Consider the following 19,574-nt stretch of genomic DNA (forward strand, 5'->3'; position numbering starts at 1 on the left):
CTACGAGAGCCTCACACAAACAGGAGCTGGGCTTCCTGCAGAGGGAACGGAGACCAGACGGAAAGAAATTGGTTTTGTGGACAAAGGGCTCTCTCCCTTCTCCCCCGCCCCGACCCCCACCTACCCCAGGCTGGCCTCAGTGGCTTTCCTTCCAGATCAGAAAAGAGCTGCTGGCACTCACAGTGAAGCGGATGGGATTCCTCCCCCTCCCCCCCAGCGTGAGAACAGAGCACTAGTTACTCCAGAGTTTAGTTCGTAGAGATACTGAAGAGAACATAAAATAAAATAAAAAATTCAGTCCCCCCCCCCATCGTGGTATGAAGGTTGGGTGGGTGGTGGGCTCGAAGTAAGGTGGGTTGTGGTGTAGGGTGAGCGCGCGCGCGCGCAGGAGTTTAGGACTCCGGGGAGACAGAAAAGGAGGCTGAGGAGAGGCTGAGAAGAGAAACTCCGGGGGGGGCTGAGGGGAGGAGACCTGGAGGCTGCCGAAAAGGAAGAGCTGGGGGGTGGTGGGAGGGGGTTGTCAGCGCATTCGGACGTCTCGGGGGTCCCAGGAGCGCTTCCCCCCACCGCGCCCCGACTCCAGCCCCTGCGCCCACCGCCGTGGGTTTCATTCATAAGTTTTTCTCGGAGGCCCCGCCCCGTCCCCCCACCGCCCTTTTCCTGCATTGCGATTGGCGAACGACAACAAAGCCTTAGCAACGGGCTCCTAGTGACCCGCGGGGCGCCTGGTTACGGCGGGGTGTGGGGGGGGACCCCAGGGCGGGCTTGGAGAAAGGAGCGGGGCTGTCCCTTTAAGGGATGGCCTCGGAGCCTTGAAAGTGGAGGGGACCGAGGGGGGGCGGGGAGGCGGGCCTGGGGGCGGACCCGAGGGGGAGGAGGAAGAAGAGGAGGAGCCGGTGCTGAAAGGAGGTGGTGAGGAAGGAGGCGCCCGGGCCGCGGCTGCCAGCCCGCGGGCACCGCTGCACGAGTAGTAGCCACGGGCGCGATCGCGGCCAGCCCGGTCGTCCTCCTCCTCCTCCTGGTCCTCCATGGTCGCTTTGGGAGCCGGGGAAGGACTTTGCGGGGCTGTGAGAGCGGGAGTGCGTTCCCGGGGAGCCGCCGCGGGGTCCCCGGCCGGGCGCGCGGAGGAGCGGAGCGGGCTCGGGTCCCCGCGGAATGTCCCCGGGGCGCGGGGCGCGCTGAGCCGCCGCCGCCGCCTCCACGCGGGCTCCGCGTTCAGGATCCAGCCGCCAGCTCCCGGGGCTCCGGGGCCAGCGGCCAAGCCCCCCGGGGCCAGCGGCCAAGCCCCCCCCGGGGCCGGTGACCTCAGCCGGCCGCCACCCAGCCCTGCTCCGCGCGGATGTCGCTTAAGATGGCAGCGGAGACGGGGGAGCTCCTTGGGGCTTGCGAGTTCATGAAAGGTGAGGGGCCGCCTCCCCGGCGTCCTGCCACCTCCCCACGCCCTCCCCCGCCCCGAACCCCGATTCTTCACTCGTCCCTTTGTCCCCCCTACCCCACCCGGAGTCCCGCAGCCGCCGCGCGCCCCGCGCCCCGTTCCCCTCCCCGAGGACCCCCGGCTTCCGGCTTCTCTTTCTCGCGTCCCTCGTTCTTTTCTGCAGCTTCTCAGTTATCGGGACCTCGCCGGCTTTTGCCCGGGCTCCGGGAACTTCACTCCAGGGCTGGGGGACCCTGCTCGGCTTCAATCCCCTCCACCACCACCCCGCCCTACTATGGCTAGCTTCGATTTTCGGGACACCCCCTACCACACCCCCCTTCCTCTCCGGCCTCTCCTCCTCCTCCTCCTTCTTGTCCCCCTCCTCCCCTCCTCTTCTTGAAGTCCCTGCAGCTGTCAGGGAAGAGGCGCTCTTGGCTCTCTTCTTCCGCACGCATCTCAGTTCGGAAGTAAACTTTCCATCTCCGGGTTTTTTTTTTGGGGGGGGGGGATGTTACCCGGCAGCATGGAAGACAAAGTACCTGTATCCCCGCGAAGCATGGGAGACCAGGACCCTGAGCCCCGCATCCAGCCTGTTGGTCTGGCTCTCTTTCTTGCCTTTCCTAACTGTTGTGCCGGGGAGGGCGGGAGGGGGCATTTGGGGGTGGGGATCTCTGTAGCTTTGGGGCGGGAGGAGGGGGCGATCGTAGGAGATGGGGTTTCTACAAGACTGCAGGGTGTTCAGGGGGTCTTTAAATTATACGTCTCAGTGGTTACAGTCGGTTCTTCTGGGTGTTATTACCAGCCTTCACCCCACCTCCCTACTCATGTTTTCTTCTTGTCTTTTTCATTTGTCTTTCAGATCGATTATATTTTGCTACTTTAAGGAATAGACCGAAAAGCACAGCAAATACCCATTATTTCTCCATCGATGAGGAGCTGGTCTATGAAAAGTAAGTCTCCCCCCCCCCACATCTTTCTCTTTCCTAGGCTCTTCCATGTGAGAACACTGTCTGTCCCATTATGTCGTTTAAATCTACTGTTCTTCAGTAACTGCAGGAAACATTACCGAGTTTTTTGTTTTGTTTTGTTTTGTTGTTTTTGTTTTTAAGGCTTAGGTGCTTGAGGAGAGGGGCCAGAGAAAAATCAACTTCAGGTGAAGCCATCCTTCCCAGGCTCCCCACAAATACTGAGTATGGACTCCTCACACTCCCTAGAGTGCCACCAGGCAGTCACACACTCTGTCACTGCCTGTTGCTCTAATTGGCTGCTGAATCAGTCGCTGGGTATTTATGGAGCACAGAGAGTACAGGGCGGTGTGTGGATTACAGGTGCTCAAGCTTTGCAGTTCACAAAGCTTTTCTGTCATAGCTCAGGATTTTTTTTTAATTGGTGCATTATGAATTTTTTTTTTTTGCAGAAAGCATGACATGCACTGCAGAGAACTGTCTTCAAGTGCAATGTATGAGGATGATGTTTGCCTATATGAATTAGTCAAGTGCCCCAAACTTTATAGGACTTCTCCCCCCCACACTTTGTATGAGTATTTTAGGAATTTTTAATATACTTTCTTTACTTGTGGGATTATGCTTTAAGAGTGCAAAATAACTACAGGAACTTCAATGAAAGACCAGTGACCTGGGGAAAAAAGAGATATTTTGATACTTAAAGGAGATTTTAATGATAATAAGTGAATTAGCATGACCAATATGACTTGTGGACAAGGATGGGAGGGAGAAACTGGGGGAAAGTAAAGGAAGGGTTGGCATTCTCCAAAAAAAGAAAGGTACCCATCAATTGACTTATGAAATGGTAGCCTCCTCTGTATAACACCCAAATAATAATAAAACATTGGCTGTGATGGCTCATGCCCATAGTCTTAGCTACTCAGGAAGCTGAGATCTGAGGATCAAGGTTCAAAGCCAGTTCAGTCATGAAAGTCTGTGAGACTCTTATTGTCACCAAAAAACTGGAAGTAGTGCTGTGGTTCAAGTGGTAGAGCCCTAGTCTTGAGCTGAAGAGGTCAGGGACAGTGCCCAGGCCCAGAGTTCAAATCCAACAATGGAAAAAAAAAAAAAACCAAAGCAATTAATTGGCAACAAATCTTTAGTCACTAAAAGCAAGATAGTAAGGGCTAAGGAAACTCATTCATCTTTTATTAAAAGCTGGTGTTTCAGAGGAGCCTTTTGCACTCTTGAGATGTATACTTTTAATTTCTTCTTATTTTAACTAGATATGCAGTTGAATGAGCATGGTTAAATGAAGCATGATAAGCTTCCTAGCACTTGTGCTGTTCAAGCTGTTGGCTGTTCTACCAAAGGATTTTTGGGTACCACCAGGCCTTTGGGAGAGTGAACACTGTGCTATCTTTTATTTGAAGGAAGACAATCTTGAATTGTCACTCTATCATCTGAAGCTGATGTCTTCAGGCCATTGCTCTATGTGGTGCTGGGAGCTGGGTGCTTCTTGAATGGCTGAGAGAGGGAATGAAAGAGCCTTTTGCTGCAGCTTCTGAATGTCCAGGGTGGCTGAGCTGAGGTCGAAGTCCCTGGTGTCAGGTTACAGCTCTGCTTCTAGACACGGTTGTGCCAGCCACTTCCCTGACCCCAGTACCTGGGTGATGTCATTGCTAGCCAGCAGTGTCTATTGAGTGGTCACTTTGTTGTTGGGAATATATCTTCTTGAGCTTGCCTGACTGCTTGCCTGTCCTCCCTCCCTCCCTCCTTCCCTTCTTCCTTCCTTCCTTCCTTTCTTCCATATTCTGCAGTGATTAAGGTGCTAGGGGTTATTAATATGTCATGGAGCAAGCTCTGTTTAATGAGGTTGGGATTGCTAGATTTAGCAGAAAATTCTGTTTAGCCAAACTAAACATATATACAATTGCTTTTTGTTATTGTTGTTGTTGTTTTTTATGTTGGTACTGGGGCTTGAATTCAGGTCTTCACACTTGATTATCTTGCGTGCTCACTGCTGGTGCTCTCTACTTTGTGTGCCTCACCTTTCATCCCTAGCCTGTCCTTTTCTTTTTTTCTGATTAATTGAAGATAGAATCCTGGAATCTTTTAAGGACTGGCTATGAACCGCAGTCCTCAGAGCTTAGCTTCTTTAGTAGCTAGGATTACAAGTATGACTTTTTGATTCTAGTATCGATATGTGAGGAAATTTTTTTTTTTTTGGGTGGGTCATGGAGCTTAAACTTGGCCTGGGCACTGTCCCTGAGCTCTTCAGCTCAAGGCTACAACCCTACCTGGAGCCAAGCCCCACTTCCCATTTTCTAGAGATTAATTGGAGATAAGAGAGTCAGGTCCTTTTTTGCCTGGGCTGGCTTTGAAGCTTGGTCCTCAGATCTCAGCCTCCTGAGTAGCTAGGATTACAGGCATGAGCCATCCCACCTGGCTTGAGGAAAACATTTTTTTTTTCATATATTTTTTATTGTAATTAATAGAAGGGTTACATGATATTTGCCAGATAAATGGTGCATTAATTCCCATACATTGATACCCTTTCACATGTCTTGATCCCCATTTCCCTCCCCCCCCCCTCACCCCTCATCTTGGAGGAAAACATTTTTATGTGACACTTTATTTGTTTTTGTGCAAGTACTAGGCTTGAACTTAGGGCCTTGAACTTGCTTCACATTTTTACTTAAGGCTAGCATTCTACCACTTGGGACACAGTACCACCTCTGGGCTTTTCTCTCTTTCTTTCTTTCTTTCTTTCTTTCTTTCTTTCTTTCTTTCTTTCTTTCTTTCTTCCTTCCTTCCTTCCTTCCTTCCTTCCTTTCTTTCTTTCTTCCTTTCCTTTCCTTTCCTTTCCTTTCCTTTCCTTTCCTTTCCTTTCCTTCTCTCTCTCTCTCTCTCTCTCTCTCTCTCTCTCTCTCTCTCTCTCTCTCTCTCTCTCTCTCTCTGCCATTCCTAAGACTTGTACTCAGAGCCAGAGCACTGTCCCTGGGCTTTCTTAAGGCTGGAGCTCTACCACTTGAACCAAGCACCACTTCTGCCTTTTTCTATGTATGTGATACCAAGGAATGGAATCCCGGTCTTTGTGCATGCTAGGCAAGCACTCTACTACTAGGCCAAACTCCTGGCTGATCTGGGCTTTTTATGAGTAGTTTTTTGCAGACACAAATCTTGCAAATCTTTTCTGTTATGGCTAGCTTCGAACCACGATCCTCAGATATCAGCCTTCCAAAGTAGCTAGGATTATGAACCACCAGCAAAGGGCTCTATGGTAGGATTTTAATGCTGTTATTAGGATAGGGCCAGCTATATTTTATTTTATTTTATTTTTATGTAGAGAGATCAGACTGGCCTGTGACTCACTGTGCAGCCTAGGCTGTCCTTTGAAGCTCTTCAACCTTCTGCCTCAATTTCCCAAATGTTGAGACTATAGGCATGCATTCTCATATTAATCAGCTGTATACCTCTGTATTTATCCCACTGTATTTCTGGTGTCTGGGAAGGAAAAACTTGCTAGAGTGGTCATCTGGTTCAGTTTGGATGTTATTTCAAATGATGAGACTCAGACTGAACAGAGCTTGTACTTCTCACTCCTAGACTGCAATGGTGGCTGTGGTTCTGCTCCTACTCTACCCCATGTTTTGGTTTCTCTGGCATTACTGTACTGTGCTAGGTGGTGCAGAGAATTAAATGAGGATGGTGTGAGGCAATAGGGACTATAACCGGACTGCAGTGGGAGAGATTCAGGAAATAGGATTGCCCTAAGGGACCTAATCCCTGTGCTGACAAGAGGTCATATAAGTCTGGAGGGGCTCAGAAAAGGCACACGGAAGACTTGATGAAGAGTTGAGGAAGGACCGATTTCCTCAAGCAGGGATGGGAGTGGGACTCAGGTTAGGGAACAGTTTGTCTCCACTGAGCCTAAACAAGTCACATGGGGCAGGGGTGGAATAAGAACCCGAGAGGTTGGCTGGGGACAGAGTGAATGCCAAGACATGGAGCCTGCGGTTTCCCTGTGATGTTCTTGTGAGAGTTGTGTGACAGGTATGGCATGACTAGATTTGGGCTAATTGCAAATCCTGGCAAATGCTCACTGTCCATTCCAGTGTGTGCCTGCTTCTGTTCTCCAAGCTCAGCCGCCATTCATTCATTCATGCTCACAAGCAATTCTCTGAAGTTCCTCCTGTGCTATGGTGATCACCAGTAACTTGCCGAGGGTCAAAGAAATAAGTAGCAGAGCTGCATTGTGAAACCAAGCCATGTGATTCCAGAGGATGAATACCCTCTCTCAAAAACTAACACCATACCTGGTGGCTCACACCTGTAATCTTGGCGACTCAGGAGGCTGAGATCTGAAGATTATGATTTAAAGCCAGACAGGAAAGTCTTCAGAGTGTTATATTCAGTTAGCAGCAAAAAGTCAGTAGTGGAGCTGCAGTTTAAATGGTAGAGCAAAAAGCTAAAGTGAGTGCCCAGGCCCTGAGTTCAAGCCCCACCATCAATGTGTATACACACACACACACACACACACACACACACACACACACACACACACACTAGGATAGAGTTCCTTACGCTAGATAAGATAGGAGGTAAGAGCTCCTTTGGAAAAAGTCTTGGGGTGCTCAATGGATTAGGGTGTTGGTGGTGACAAGGAGAAGGGATCCCAGTCCTGCCTCAGGGCTACACAAACTGAAAGCAGGAAGTTAAGGGGGAGTATCCTAGCTCAGTCAGATTGAATCTAAGAACTTTAAGGGATATTTGCATCACTACTGAATATCTCAAAAGTTTCATACTTTCCCAAAAAAGTGGTAAGAATGGTGTCTTTTTGCAGTGGTTCATGCCTGTAATCCTAGCTACTCAGAAGGCTGAGATCTGAGGATTGGGGTTCAAAGCCAGCCCCGGCACCAAAGACTGTGAGATTCTTATCTCCAATTAATCACTAGAAAAGGGTAAGTGGGGCTGTGGCTCCAGGGGTAGGGTGGTAGCCTTGAGCTGTAGAGCTTAGGGAGAGCGTCCAGGTCCAGAGTTCAAGCCCCTTGACGACCCCCCCCCCGCCCCCAAATAAAAGAGAAAATAATGGTGTCTTTTCTGGGAGCAAAGTTATCCATGGGTAACATGGATAAGGAAGAAAAAGAATCAGAGTTCTGGGAAAGTGGGGAGAAGGCAGAGACAGTAGAAGAGGAGGTTCTAGAAGGATGCAGTGATATATGGCTTCTGTCTGTGGAGGATGTCTTGTGTGGAGAAAGGAACCCACTGTCACCAATAAGGAAAGTAGTGTGTTTCTATTCATGATCACATCAGGCTTCCAGCAACCCTGTGACTCTTTAATTCTTTGTTGAATGTTCCAAGGCAATGTTACCTTTCTAGAAACTATTAAGTGGCCTGTTCAGTATGAGGTTACATTTGTTCTGGGCCCAGCTGTGTTTCTCTCATGTTTATTTAGTTATAAAAGGACAATAATGCTCCTTGATTGAAATGGCCACCTTCTGAGAAACCAGCAGAAGAAATAGGACAAAATGGCCTCGTGAGGTGAGGTGAGGTGATTCGAAGGAGTTTTCAAACACAGCTTATCTCATTACTATAAAGGCCTGAACAATTGTCAGGAAATGTGGATGATAAGAAATCGCAGTCTGTCCTTGGGTTGTGGTTTTACAGGTCGGGCATTAAAACAAGAGTATAGGTAACACTTTTGCAGCACTGCAATAGTTCCATTGAAAAGGGAGCTTTTCAAAGAAGAATTTTCTATATTGGATTAAGCTCTTAAGAACTCACTAGAGGTGCAACTTCTTCAAACATGTAAAATACTATTTATTGAAATGAACTCCAGGAAAAAGAAGCATACTTTTTTTTTGTTATTGTTGTTGTTTGCTTTTGCTTTTTATTTTTCCCCCCTTTGGGGGGATAAGGGAGGGAACCATAGAAAGGGAGGGAGGGGAGGAAGGATGAACAAATGAGATCACACTGTTCAGTATACACTATGCTTAAAAGGACTTACATAACTTGTGGGTAGGGATGGGAGGAGAAAAACTGGTGAGAAGTAAAGGAAGGGGTGACATTGTAAAAAAAGAGAAAGAAATGTACTCATTACCTGACTTATGAAATTCTAACCCCTCTGTAAAACTACTTAATAATAAAATTATTCTTTTAAAAAAGAAAGAAAATGGGGCTGGAAGTTTGGCCTAGTGGTAGAGTGCTTGCCTAGCATGCACAAAGGCCTGGGTTCGATTCCTTGGTACCACATACATAGAAAAAAGCCAGAAATGATGCTGAGGCTCCAGTGGTAGAGCTCTGGTCTTGAGAAAGTCCAAGGACAATGCTTAGGCCCTGAGCTCAAACCCCAGGGCTGGAAAGAAAAAAAGAAAGAAAGAAAGAAAGAAAGAAAGAAAGAAAGAAAGAAGGAAAGAAAAGAAAAACACATTTCTTGAAAGGCTAATTCTTTGGTATTGGAATTGGAACCTATAAAACCCACATACAGGCCGTGTGTGTGTGTGTGTGTGTGTGTGTGTGTGTGTGTGTATGCATACCAGTCCTGGGGCTTGAACTCAGGGTTTGGATGCTGTCCCTGAGCTTTTGTGCTCAAGGCTAGTGCTATCCTACTTTGAGCCACAGCACCATTTCTGGCTTTTTGGCAGTTAATTGGAGTGTCATGGATTTTCTTGTCCAGACTGGTTTTGAACTTCAATTCTCAGATCTTAGACTCCTGTGTAGCTAGGATTGCAGGTGTACAGCACCAGTTCACAGGCTTTTAATAGCTTGGTATGTGTTATCTGGCTCAAGAGCTAGCAGAATCAAGAATATAGTTATAGCCTTTGTGTGCCTTCCCTGTGGTGATCCTGGATATTGGGGGGCTGGAGTCAGTGTGGAAAGGCAGTTTGTTGGGAAGGATAATGTATAGGTACTCTGCTTTTAGCTACTTTCTCCTCTTGGCTTCTCTTTGGAAGAGGTTCTGAAATTGTGAGACAGAGCTTGACACAGGATTTTCCTGGGGATTGAGTTTTTAACAATTTCTAAAATGATTCCAAGAAATATCACTTTTTTTTTTGGTGCTGTGGTCCTAACCTGTCTTAAGTGAGTCAAACCAAACCAAAAAAAGAACAGACAGCTTCTACTAAGGACTAATTTGCCAAATAAAATATTTCAATGAAACTGGGGAAAAGCAAAGGAAGAGAAGATATTTCAAAAAGAATGTGCTCATTCTCCCCCCCCCTTTTTTTTTGCCGGTCCTGGTGTTTGAACTCAGGGCCTAAGCACTGTCGTTGGGCTTTCTCAAGGCTAGTGCTCTACAACTTGAGCCATAGCACCACTTCTAGCTTTTTTCTATGTAGGTGGTACCGAGGAATCAAACCCAGGCCTTCGTGCATGCTAGGCAAGCACTTTAACCACTAGGCCAAACTCCTGGCCCGTACAAAAAGAATGTGCTCATTCTTATGAAGTGGTAACTTCTCTTTACAACACCTTGATTAAAAACAATAAAATTACTTAAGTGAATCAATTTTTACCTAAACTTTATTCAAACAGCCTGATATCAATGCATCTAGAAATTTTTAGATAAGTAACAGTTAATATAAAAATAAAATAAAAATAGTTAAAAATTTTAACTCATCTATTGCAAAATTTGAGTATAGTGCACCTTTGAGTGGCATTACAGAAAGCTTCTTTTACCTAGAAATAGTAGGATGAGCATTTAGGTTGGATGTAAGCAAAAAGATCCTCTTTGTGGTTTTTAAGTTTTTATTTCAAGTTTAACATGGAGCAAGTCAGGCACTTTAGTGGGCAGTTGGATGTTGCTTAAGTAACACACACACACACACACACACACACACACACACAATTTTATAGAGCCTTCTGCTCACCATATAGTTGTCAGTTCTCATTTTGAGTTGCTGTAATATAGGCTGTATGACTTGTGACTAAACTCAGGAAAGTTCAGTTACTGGAATAATGATAATGATAATAATAACAATAATAACAACATAGCAGCAGGTGCTAGTATTATCTGGCTTCATATACATTATCATTATAGTTCCTAGACTGGGATTTGAACTCAGGGCCTTGTGCTTATTATTATTAAATATTATTATTTAATATTATTATTATTATTATTATTATTATTATTATTATTTTTGCCAGTCTTGGGGCTTGAACTCAGGGCCTCGACATTGTCCTTGGACACTTTTGCTCAAGGCTAGTGCTCTGCTATTTGAGCCACAGTGCCACTTCTGGCTTTTTCTAAGGAATCGAACCGAGGGATTTGTGCATGCTCGGCAAGCACTTTACTACTAGGCTTCGCCCTTGTGCTTATTCTTTTTTTTTTTTTTTGCCAGCCCTGGCGCTTAAACTCAAGGGCCTAGGCACTGTCCTTGGGCTTTCTCAAAGGTAGCATTCTACCACTTTGAAGCACAGCACCACTTCTGGATTTTTCTGTGTATGTGATACTGAGGAATCCAACCTGGGTCTTGGTGCATGCTAGGCAAACACTCTACCACTAGGCCAAACTCCTGGCCCATCCTTGTGCTTATTCTTGATGGGCATTCTTCTTCCACCTCCAATTTAGCTTTTTGCTGGATATTTTGGAGACATAGCCTCAAGGGTTTAGGCTGACCTTGAGCCTTAATCCTTAGATGTCAGCCTTCGAGTAACTAGGCTCATAGGCTGAGCCATTATAGCCTGTTTTTGTTTTGGATTTGGATAAAGCCTTGCTGTGATGGCCAGGCTGGTCTTGAACTCACTGTGTAACCTAGGCTGGCCTTGGACTGGTGAGCCATTTCCTCCAGAGTCAGCCTCCTGAGTGTTGAAATTAGAGGAGAGTACCACCATGCCCATGGTGTGTGTGTGCGTGTGGATATGTGTGTGTGTGTGCTTAAAGACAATGATTTCTGAATAAATTTTACTAAAAGCAGCTGGAGACATAGCTTCAGTGGAAGGGCACCTGTTTTGCAAATATAAGACCTCTCTGGAGAGAGAGACATGGGGAGGGGGGAGGAGAACCTTGGGAAATACTATGTGTGTGTGTGTGTGTGTGTGCCTGTGTGTGTTTTTCTGGGTACTGGTCCTGAGATTTGAACCCAGGGCCTAGGCATTGTCTTTGAGTTTTTTTTATTTTCCGCAAGACTAGAACTCATCACTTGAGCCACAGATCCAATAGATCCTCTTTTTAAAAAAAATTGTAATTAATTTAAGGGTTACAGTTATATTTTCCAGATAGAAGAAGTATTACTTCACACACATTGATAACCCTTCTCGTGTTTTTGTCCCCATTTCCCTTCCCCCACCCCCTCCCCTCATTGTGTTTTCCCCCTTCCTTTATCTGTTTCAAATAAACAAATGAACTTATATACAATATACCAGATTACAAGGTAAGGTACTGTAACAATATGAGATTAACCAAGGGACAACAAAAGAGATGAGAAATAACAGTACATTAAGAGCAACATTCACTCATTATATAGCTCTTGTTTCCATATCCTGGAGGTCCTTTTACTTAGTCTCATCCTATATGACCTTATGTATCTAGGTTTTGAGCTATTGTAATCCTATGCTAGGAGAATCCAGGTTTTGTATTATTACACATGAGGGAAGCCATTGAGCCTATGTTCCCTTGGGTCTGGCTTACTTCACTTACTATGATTTTTTCCAAGTCTTTCCATTTCCTTACAAATTGGGCAATGTCATTCTTTCTGATGGCAGCTTAGAATTCCATTGTGTATAAATACGACATCTTGTTGATCCAATCATCTACTGAGCAGCATCCGGGTTGGTTCCACATCTTTTCTATGGTAAATAGTGCTGCAATGAACATCATTGTGCTAGTGGATTTAGTATGTCCTTGTTTCTGGATGGTTGGGTAAATGCCAAGGAGTGGGATTGCTGGGTCATAAGGGAGCTCTATGTTTAGCCCTTTGAGGCACTGCCATACTGCTTTCCATAGTGATTGAATGAGTTTGCACTCCCACCAACAGTGTAGTAGTGATCCCTCCTGGCCACATCCCCGCCAGCATCTGTTGTTGTTAGATTTCTTGATCATGGCCATTCTAACTGGAGTGAGGTGGACAATAGATCCACTTCTGTCCTTTTTAGTAGTTTATTGGAGATAAGCATCTCAGGGACTTTCCTGCTCTGGCTGGCTTTGAACTGCTATCCTCAGGTTTCAAAACGTTTGAGTAGTTAGTATTACAAGCGTGAGTCTTTTTTTTTTCCCAGTCTGAGCTTGAGCTCAGGGCCTGAGCACTGTCCTTGGACTTTCTCAAGGCTAGAGCTCTACCACTTGAGCCTCAGCACCAGTTCTGGCTTTTTTCTATGTATGTGGTCTTCTTGCATGCTAGGCAAGCACTCTACCACTATGCTCAACTCCCAGCTCCAATATGAGTCTTTTGTTGTTATTGTTGATTATGGGGCTTGAACTCTGGGCCTCGGCACTGTCCTTGAGCTCTTCAGCTCAGGGTTCCTGCCCTATTCATGGAGCCACATTCCCATTTTCTGGTGATTAATTGGAGATAAGAGTCTCACATTCTTTAGTTCCCGGGCTGGCTTTGAACCTTGATCCTCAGATATCAGTCTCCCGAGTAGCTAGGGTTATAGGCGTGAGCCACTGCGCCTGGCTTTTAAGCGTGAGCCTTTAGTGCCTGGCTCTGTGTGTGTGTGTGTGTGTGTGTGTGTGTGTGTGTGTGTGTGTGTGTTGGGGCTCAAACTCAGAATCTCTGCCCTCATCTACCCCTTGACCTCTATCCCTACCCTCCCTGTCACCTAATTCTGTCACCCTCTAGAATCAGATTCTACTGTCTATGTAAATATGATTTACTTAAATCCTTGTGTTGTCCTGGTGTAGGCATTCAGTACCTGTACTTGGTTCACTAATCTTCATGATAATAAATTGCAACTCGTTTATTTTTTCCATTTGCTTCAGCTAAGTCTGGTGGGAGCACAAAATTGAACTGCCATGCCAGAGTTTTCTGACAAGGTTTGTCTTTATCAGGAAGCACTGGAGAGGGGCTCCTTGTGCGTTCTGGGAGAGCCCAGTGAGAGCCGACTGTGCCTGTGTGTTTTCTTGGCCAGGTCACTGCAGGGCGGCCTGATTATTTTGTTTGAAGTAGATTCCTAAGACATCAGATGTTCTCATTATAAGTTCATAAACACATTCCCAAGCCACAGCTCAAATAACTTTGTGCTTTAAAAAAGGGAGAAAATAAATGTCCCCACAAGTATTTATGGACCAGGTACAACATAACTTGAAACTATTAAGTGGCTGCAAATTGCTGAGCAGGAAATGAAGAGGAGGGATGGGTTTTGTGTAAATAAATTGGTGATAAATAGGTAAAAAGGTCCCTGTAGCTCATGCCTATAGCTGTTCAGGATGCTAACTAAGATCTGAGGATGGTGGTTTGAAGCCAGCCCAAGCAGGAAAGTCTGTGAGATTATCTCCAATGAGCTAACAAAAAGCCAGGAGTGGAGCTGTGACCCATGGAGTAAAGTGTCAGCCATGAGCAAAAAGGCCGAGCAAGAACACAAGGGTCTTAAGTTCAAGCCTCAGTACTGACACAAAACGAAGTAGAGAAACAGGAGGAGGAGAAGGAATAGGTGAAAAGTGAAGAAAGAGGAGCAGAAAGGCAGGTGACAAGAGCCTAGACCCTGAATGTTTAAAGAAAGAAAGAGTCACTGATGTCCAAGGCTGTAAAACTTTATGGAGTGGTATTTCAACTAGCTTAGAAGGAAGTAGAAAAGGCAAAGGGATGGTTTATGATCTCTGTCTGCAAGGACCAGTACTTCCAATGTGCTTGTCCTCCTATCCCTTTTCTCAGCCAAGTCTTCAGCTTGATCATGATGCTCAAGAAAGTCAAGTTGAATGTGTAGGTTAGGGAGTATGGAAGAAAGAATTGGAAATAGTGGTTTAATTCGAATTTAGTTTCTTTGACCCTCCTCAGTGAACGATTTATTTACTTTTGCCTGGAAAGGTTATATTTCAGTTAAGGGTACTATTGCAAAGAAATGTCTGTCTTGCTTCTCTCTCTCTCTCTCTCTCTCTCTCTCTCTCTCTCTCTCTCTCTCTCTCTCTCTCTCTCTTTCCATCTCTGACACTAGGAATTGAACTTAGGCCTTACACATATTAAGCAAGAGCTGTACCATTAAGCTCCAGCTCCAGCATGGAAAATTGCAGCTTGAAATTTTAAAGCCTTAGCCCTTTTTAAAATGAATCTGTGTCTTCTTAAAGAATGTGCTGATCAAGTCTTACCTTCTTTCCCCCACTGTAACACTCTGAATGTGTGTTGTTATAAATGCATTAACTAACCAGGTTCACTGTGATTCAGCTGTAGTGTTAGGGTTCTGAAGGACAAAATGTTGGTCCACTGATAAGTCAGATTGTTTTTGTCATCTTTCGGTAGTTTTAATTATCCATTTAGTTATCATTTTTATTAACTTTTTAGTTGTAATTAATAGAAGGGTTACAGTTATATTCACCAGATAGAAGGTGTATTACTTCACAAACATTGCTACCCTTTCTCATTTTTTGTTTTTGTCCCCATTTCCCTCCCCGCAACTCCTCCCCTCATCTTGTTTTCCCCCCTTCCCTATCCTATTGCAAATAATCAAATAAACATATATATAATATATCTCCATTTAGTTTTTCTTTAGTTAAGTACTTTGCCTTTTTTGAGACAGGGTTTTTCTGTGTAGCCCCCATTGGTCTCAAACTTGTTAGGTATCTCAGCTGATCTGCAACTTGTGATCTTCCTATCTCAGCCTCTGCAGTGCGGGGATTGTAGACGTGTATGACCTTGCCTGCACGGAGTGGCGGGCTGTGTTGATGCTGCTGCCTGTCTGTAACATGGCTGTCAATTTGTCAGCTATCAACTGCTGCTCCCACTCTGACCTGCAGGTGAATCAAATTGTATTGTCGGCAAAAGAACCACATTTAATGTTTTAACAATTGTTTTGGCTGGTCCTGGGGCTTGGATTCAAGGCCTGGGTTCCTTCCTTAAGCTTTTTTTTTGCTCCAGGCTGGCATTCTATCATGTGAGCCACCATTCTACATCTGGGTTTTTGGTGATTATTGGAGACAAAAGTCACTTGGATTTTCTTGCCTGGACTGGCTTTGAAATGAACTCAGTCTCCTTAGTAACTAGGATGACAGGTGTGTGCCACCAATGGCTGGCTCCAAATATCATACTTTATTAAGATTAATAATAAAATAAGATTGGACTGAGTGATTCTGAGACTATCTTATGAAAATGGCTAAAGGAAGTACTTATATTTGTAGCAAGCTTCTTTTTGTTCTTTTGGAATTGTATTTTTGATTTAATCGTACAAATTTACTCATTCCAAATTGGTGAGATTCTTCATTGGTGTCTTTGTATAATTGATTTCTTATTGTGCACATTTTTTTTATTATATTACCATAAGTACTGGGGCTTGAACTCAGGGCCTGGGCACTGTCCATGAGCTTCTGTTTCCTTCCACATCTGTTGCCTCTGGGCTGTGAATGATCCTTTGTGGTAACAGGTAAGTGTCATTCTAGCTTTGGTAGCAAGCATAAATAGGACGATGGCATGGGTGGGCATGGGTGAAAAGTGAAGCTCTATCTCCAGAATTAACCAGCGCGAAAAGGGCTGGAAGCAGAAAGTGGTAGGCTATCTGCTTTAGCAAATACAAACCCACAACTAAAAATAACTTCCCAATGATCTTTACTGATACTGAATATCCTACCTGTACTAAATACAATTTTTTTTATTTATGTCTCAGTTTCTATGCAGATTTTGGACCTCTGAACTTGGCAATGGTGTACAAATACTGCTGTAAACTAAACAAGAAACTAAAAGTGAGTATGACGTTGGCACATCCATTTTAGCATTAGGATGTTCGAACCAAGAAATCCACCCTCGGGGACTGCTGCAACGCCCTGTAGTCAGGTCATTTTGCTCTTTGGAAATCTATGCGAGGAGTTCACCTGTGTGAGGAGTTGAAACAGATCCTTCCTGCTGGCACCACAAAGGCTGGGTTAACCTCTTTCATTTTTCAGGATGAACGGTAACATGAGCTGAGTGAAGTCACTGCAGCCGTGATCTGAAGAAGAAAGCCCAGGTCCTTTCAGGTTGTTGTTAATGAGTGTCTATCAAATTCCCTCCCAGGATAATTTTTCTGGAACCTTCAGATCTCCTGGTAGACACTGTTTCCAGGTGCTGAGGGACACGGGATGGCTGGAGTTGCGGAACACAGCCTGTCAGATCAAATCCTGAATTTCCATGTCTGTGGAGTTCATCCCCAAGTGGGGCTGGCAGGCCAGCAGAGATGGGGGAAGGGCAGGATGTGGTCAGAACTTTGGCATCAACCTGTAGTGCTTTTCCTTTTTCTTCTTCCTCTTCTTCTTCTTCTTCTTCTTCTTCTTCTTCTTCTTCTTCTTCTTCTTCTTCTTCTTCTTTTTTTTTTTTGTGCTACTGCTGGGTCTTGAGCTCAGGGCTTTGCCCTCTCACTTAGCTTTTTGGCTCAAAGTTGCTGGTTGATCACTTGAGCCACATCTCCACTTGCAGTTTTTGTTTGTGTTTTCTGGTTAACCGACATAAGAGTCTTGCAGAATTTTCAGTCTGACTAGCTTCTTCCCATGATCCTCTTTGCTCAGCCTCCTGAGTAACTGGATTATAGGCATAAGCCACCAGCGTCCAGCTAACATGCTTTTGATATAAGCACAAAATTATACCAGTTGGCATTTTATCCTTTCTATTAGGTAAAGTGCAGCTGTTGCTCACTATGTTGGGCATAAACTAACCACTTAGCCATTGTCCTTTGATTGTTTTATGTTGAACTTAGATATAAAAGGCAGTCAGCTGGAAAATTAGGTATTTTTAAATGTATACATTCTGCCCTTGATTTCGAAGTGCTGAATGCTTGTGAAGTGAGAAAGACTTCCTAAAATAATAATATAACTTAAACTTTTCTAAGAATTAACTTATGACATCCTGCCTGCCCAGGATTTGTAATTTTAACTAAAGATGTATTTTCTTAGAAAAGAAGCTACCATCAGTAGTCTAGAAAGTAGAGATGTTTGCAACCACCAGTGGCACAAATAGTATCCTTTCTATATAGAATGAACTTTTAATGACTCACTCAACAAGAGGAAGATAGTTAATAAATAATTGAAGTTTATCTCTCTGTTGTGAAGATCTAGGATTTCTTTATTTCTTGGTTCATTGTGTTAGCATGTTGTTGGTGTGAACTGAGTATTATAAAATGAACCATCTGGGACCGTGTACAAACTACAGTTACCAGAGATAAAGAAATTGTTATTACACAACATTTTGTTCATGCCAGTTGCACAAAAATAGATGGATTGAGTTAAGCTGTTTTGCTACCATATTTTATACTGAGCATCCCGAATTAATTGCTGGTTAATTGGAGATGAGTCTCTTGGATTTGTCTGCTGGGCGAGGCTCGAACTGTGGTCCTCAGATCTTAGCCTCCTGAAAAGCTAGGATTACAGGTGAGAGCCAGTGGCCCTGGGCTAGAATCTTTTGATTAAGAGCAAAAGGTTTACTTTAAGGAACGTAAACCTTGAGATTACTTCAACCTTGTGTGACCTCAATGTCTTCATTTAGAAAATATGATTTCTAGAGCTTCCATAGGATGATAGTAAGGATTGAATTAGAAAATTTCTTGTGAAGAGCTTTGTAAATGTTAACATTAAGGTTACATGCTAAATGAAATGTTTCTTAATTTAACACTTGTGATTTCTGGTAGGATACTCAGTAAAGACAGTTCTTCCATGAATTTTAGGAGCATCCTTTTTCTTACCTGAACTCTATCCTTTTTTTTTTTTTGCCAGTCCTGGGCTTGAGCTCAGGGCCTGAGCACTGTCCTTGGACTTTCTCAAGGCTAGAGCTCTACCACTTGAGCCTCAGCACCACTTCCGGCTTTTTTCTATGTATGTGGTACCGAGGAATCGAACCCGGGTCTTCATGCATGCTAGGCAAGCACTTTAACCACTAGGCCAAACTCCCGGCCCCCTTTTTTTTTTTTTTTTTGCCAGTCCTGGGCTTGAGCTCAGGGCCTGAGCACTGTCCTTGGACTTTTTTCTCAAGGCTAGAGCTCTACCACTTGATCCTCAGCACCACTTCCGGCTTTTTTCTATGTATGTGGTACCAAGGGATCGAACCCAGGTCTTCATGTATGCTAGGCAAGCACTTTAACCACTAGGCCAAATTCCTTGCCCCGAACTCTATCCTTTTATAGGAAAGCTAACCAGCCTGGCTTTAGGAATCTCAATGTTTCTTGTCCAAGGTTGCAAAGTGAAGTCAGGGTTTGTTGCCACCTCTTCTTGTTTTTGGGTGGTACTGAGGATCAATCTGTGCAAGCTTGGCAAACGCCCTACCACCACTTGAATCACACCCTCAACCCCTTTAGTTGGATTTTTGTCTTGGAGACAAGGTGTTGCTAACTTTTGTCTGAGCTGGCCTTCGATTTGTGATCCTTCAGCCTCTGTCTCCTGAGTAGTCAGGATGATAGATATGTGCTACTTCGCCTGGCACATGCCTCTGTTGACATCGGCTCCTCTGCCTTTGGTCAAGGGGAGCCCCTGGTTTAGGCTTCTGGTTCTCATGACACTGACTCTTACCTTCTTCCTCTTCCTCTGTAGTGACAGTTATTGCCACTCAGGCTGCTTCTCTTCTGGGAACCCAGATAGCAGGCTTTCTTGTGCAGGTTGTTCCTTGTTACACATCTTGCTCTATGTAGTTCTCTTGAACTATCTTGTTAGATTAATGGTTCTTAAGCCATTCTCTTCCTCCCTTCCTTCCTTCCTTCCTTCCTTCCTTCCTTCCTTCCTTCCTTCCTTCCTTCCTTCCTTCCTTCCTTCCTTCCTTCCTTCCTCTATTTCTATCCTCCTCCCTTTCTTTCATTCTTTGTGCTGTGATAACTGGGGTCTGCACTCAGAGCCTCACACTTGATAGGTTATCACTTGAGCCATGCCTCCAGTCCTTTTACTTATTACTGTTGTTGTTGTTTTTTTTAAAATAAACTCTTGCATTTTGCCTGGCTGGTCTGAACCATGATCCTCCTGTTTACACTTTCTGTGTGGCTGGGGCTTGAACTCAGGATCTGGGCTCCGTCCCTGAGCTACTTTTGCCCAAGGCAAGCACTGTACCACTTGAGCCACAGCACCATTTCTGGCTTTTCCTGTGTATGTGATACTGAGGAATTGGATCCAGGGCTTCATGCTT

At 44.8% G+C, this 19,574-nt stretch overlaps 1 protein-coding gene across 3 annotated transcripts in view; it reads left to right on the forward strand.

Moving 5' to 3' along the window:
• Positions 1–870: 870 nt before the first annotated feature.
• Cdc14a (cell division cycle 14A) overlaps positions 871–19,574 on the forward strand; it is a 152,396-nt gene continuing 133,692 nt past the window's right edge. For all 3 annotated transcript variants that reach the window (XR_016535909.1, XM_090334273.1, XM_090334272.1), the window contains exons 1-3: positions 871–1,400; positions 2,274–2,364; positions 16,108–16,183. Coding sequence is in view for 2 of the 3 variants with exons in the window: in XM_090334273.1 (XP_090190399.1) it covers positions 1,340–1,400; positions 2,274–2,364; positions 16,108–16,183 (228 nt within the window). In the remaining variant the exon portion in view is untranslated. The remainder of the gene's footprint in view (positions 1,401–2,273; positions 2,365–16,107; positions 16,184–19,574) is intronic.

This window comes from Megascapheus bottae, chromosome 6, assembly GCF_031878675.1.
Source record: "Megascapheus bottae isolate mThoBot1 chromosome 6, mThoBot2.hap1, whole genome shotgun sequence".
Classification (NCBI taxonomy): Eukaryota; Metazoa; Chordata; class Mammalia; order Rodentia; family Geomyidae; genus Megascapheus; species Megascapheus bottae.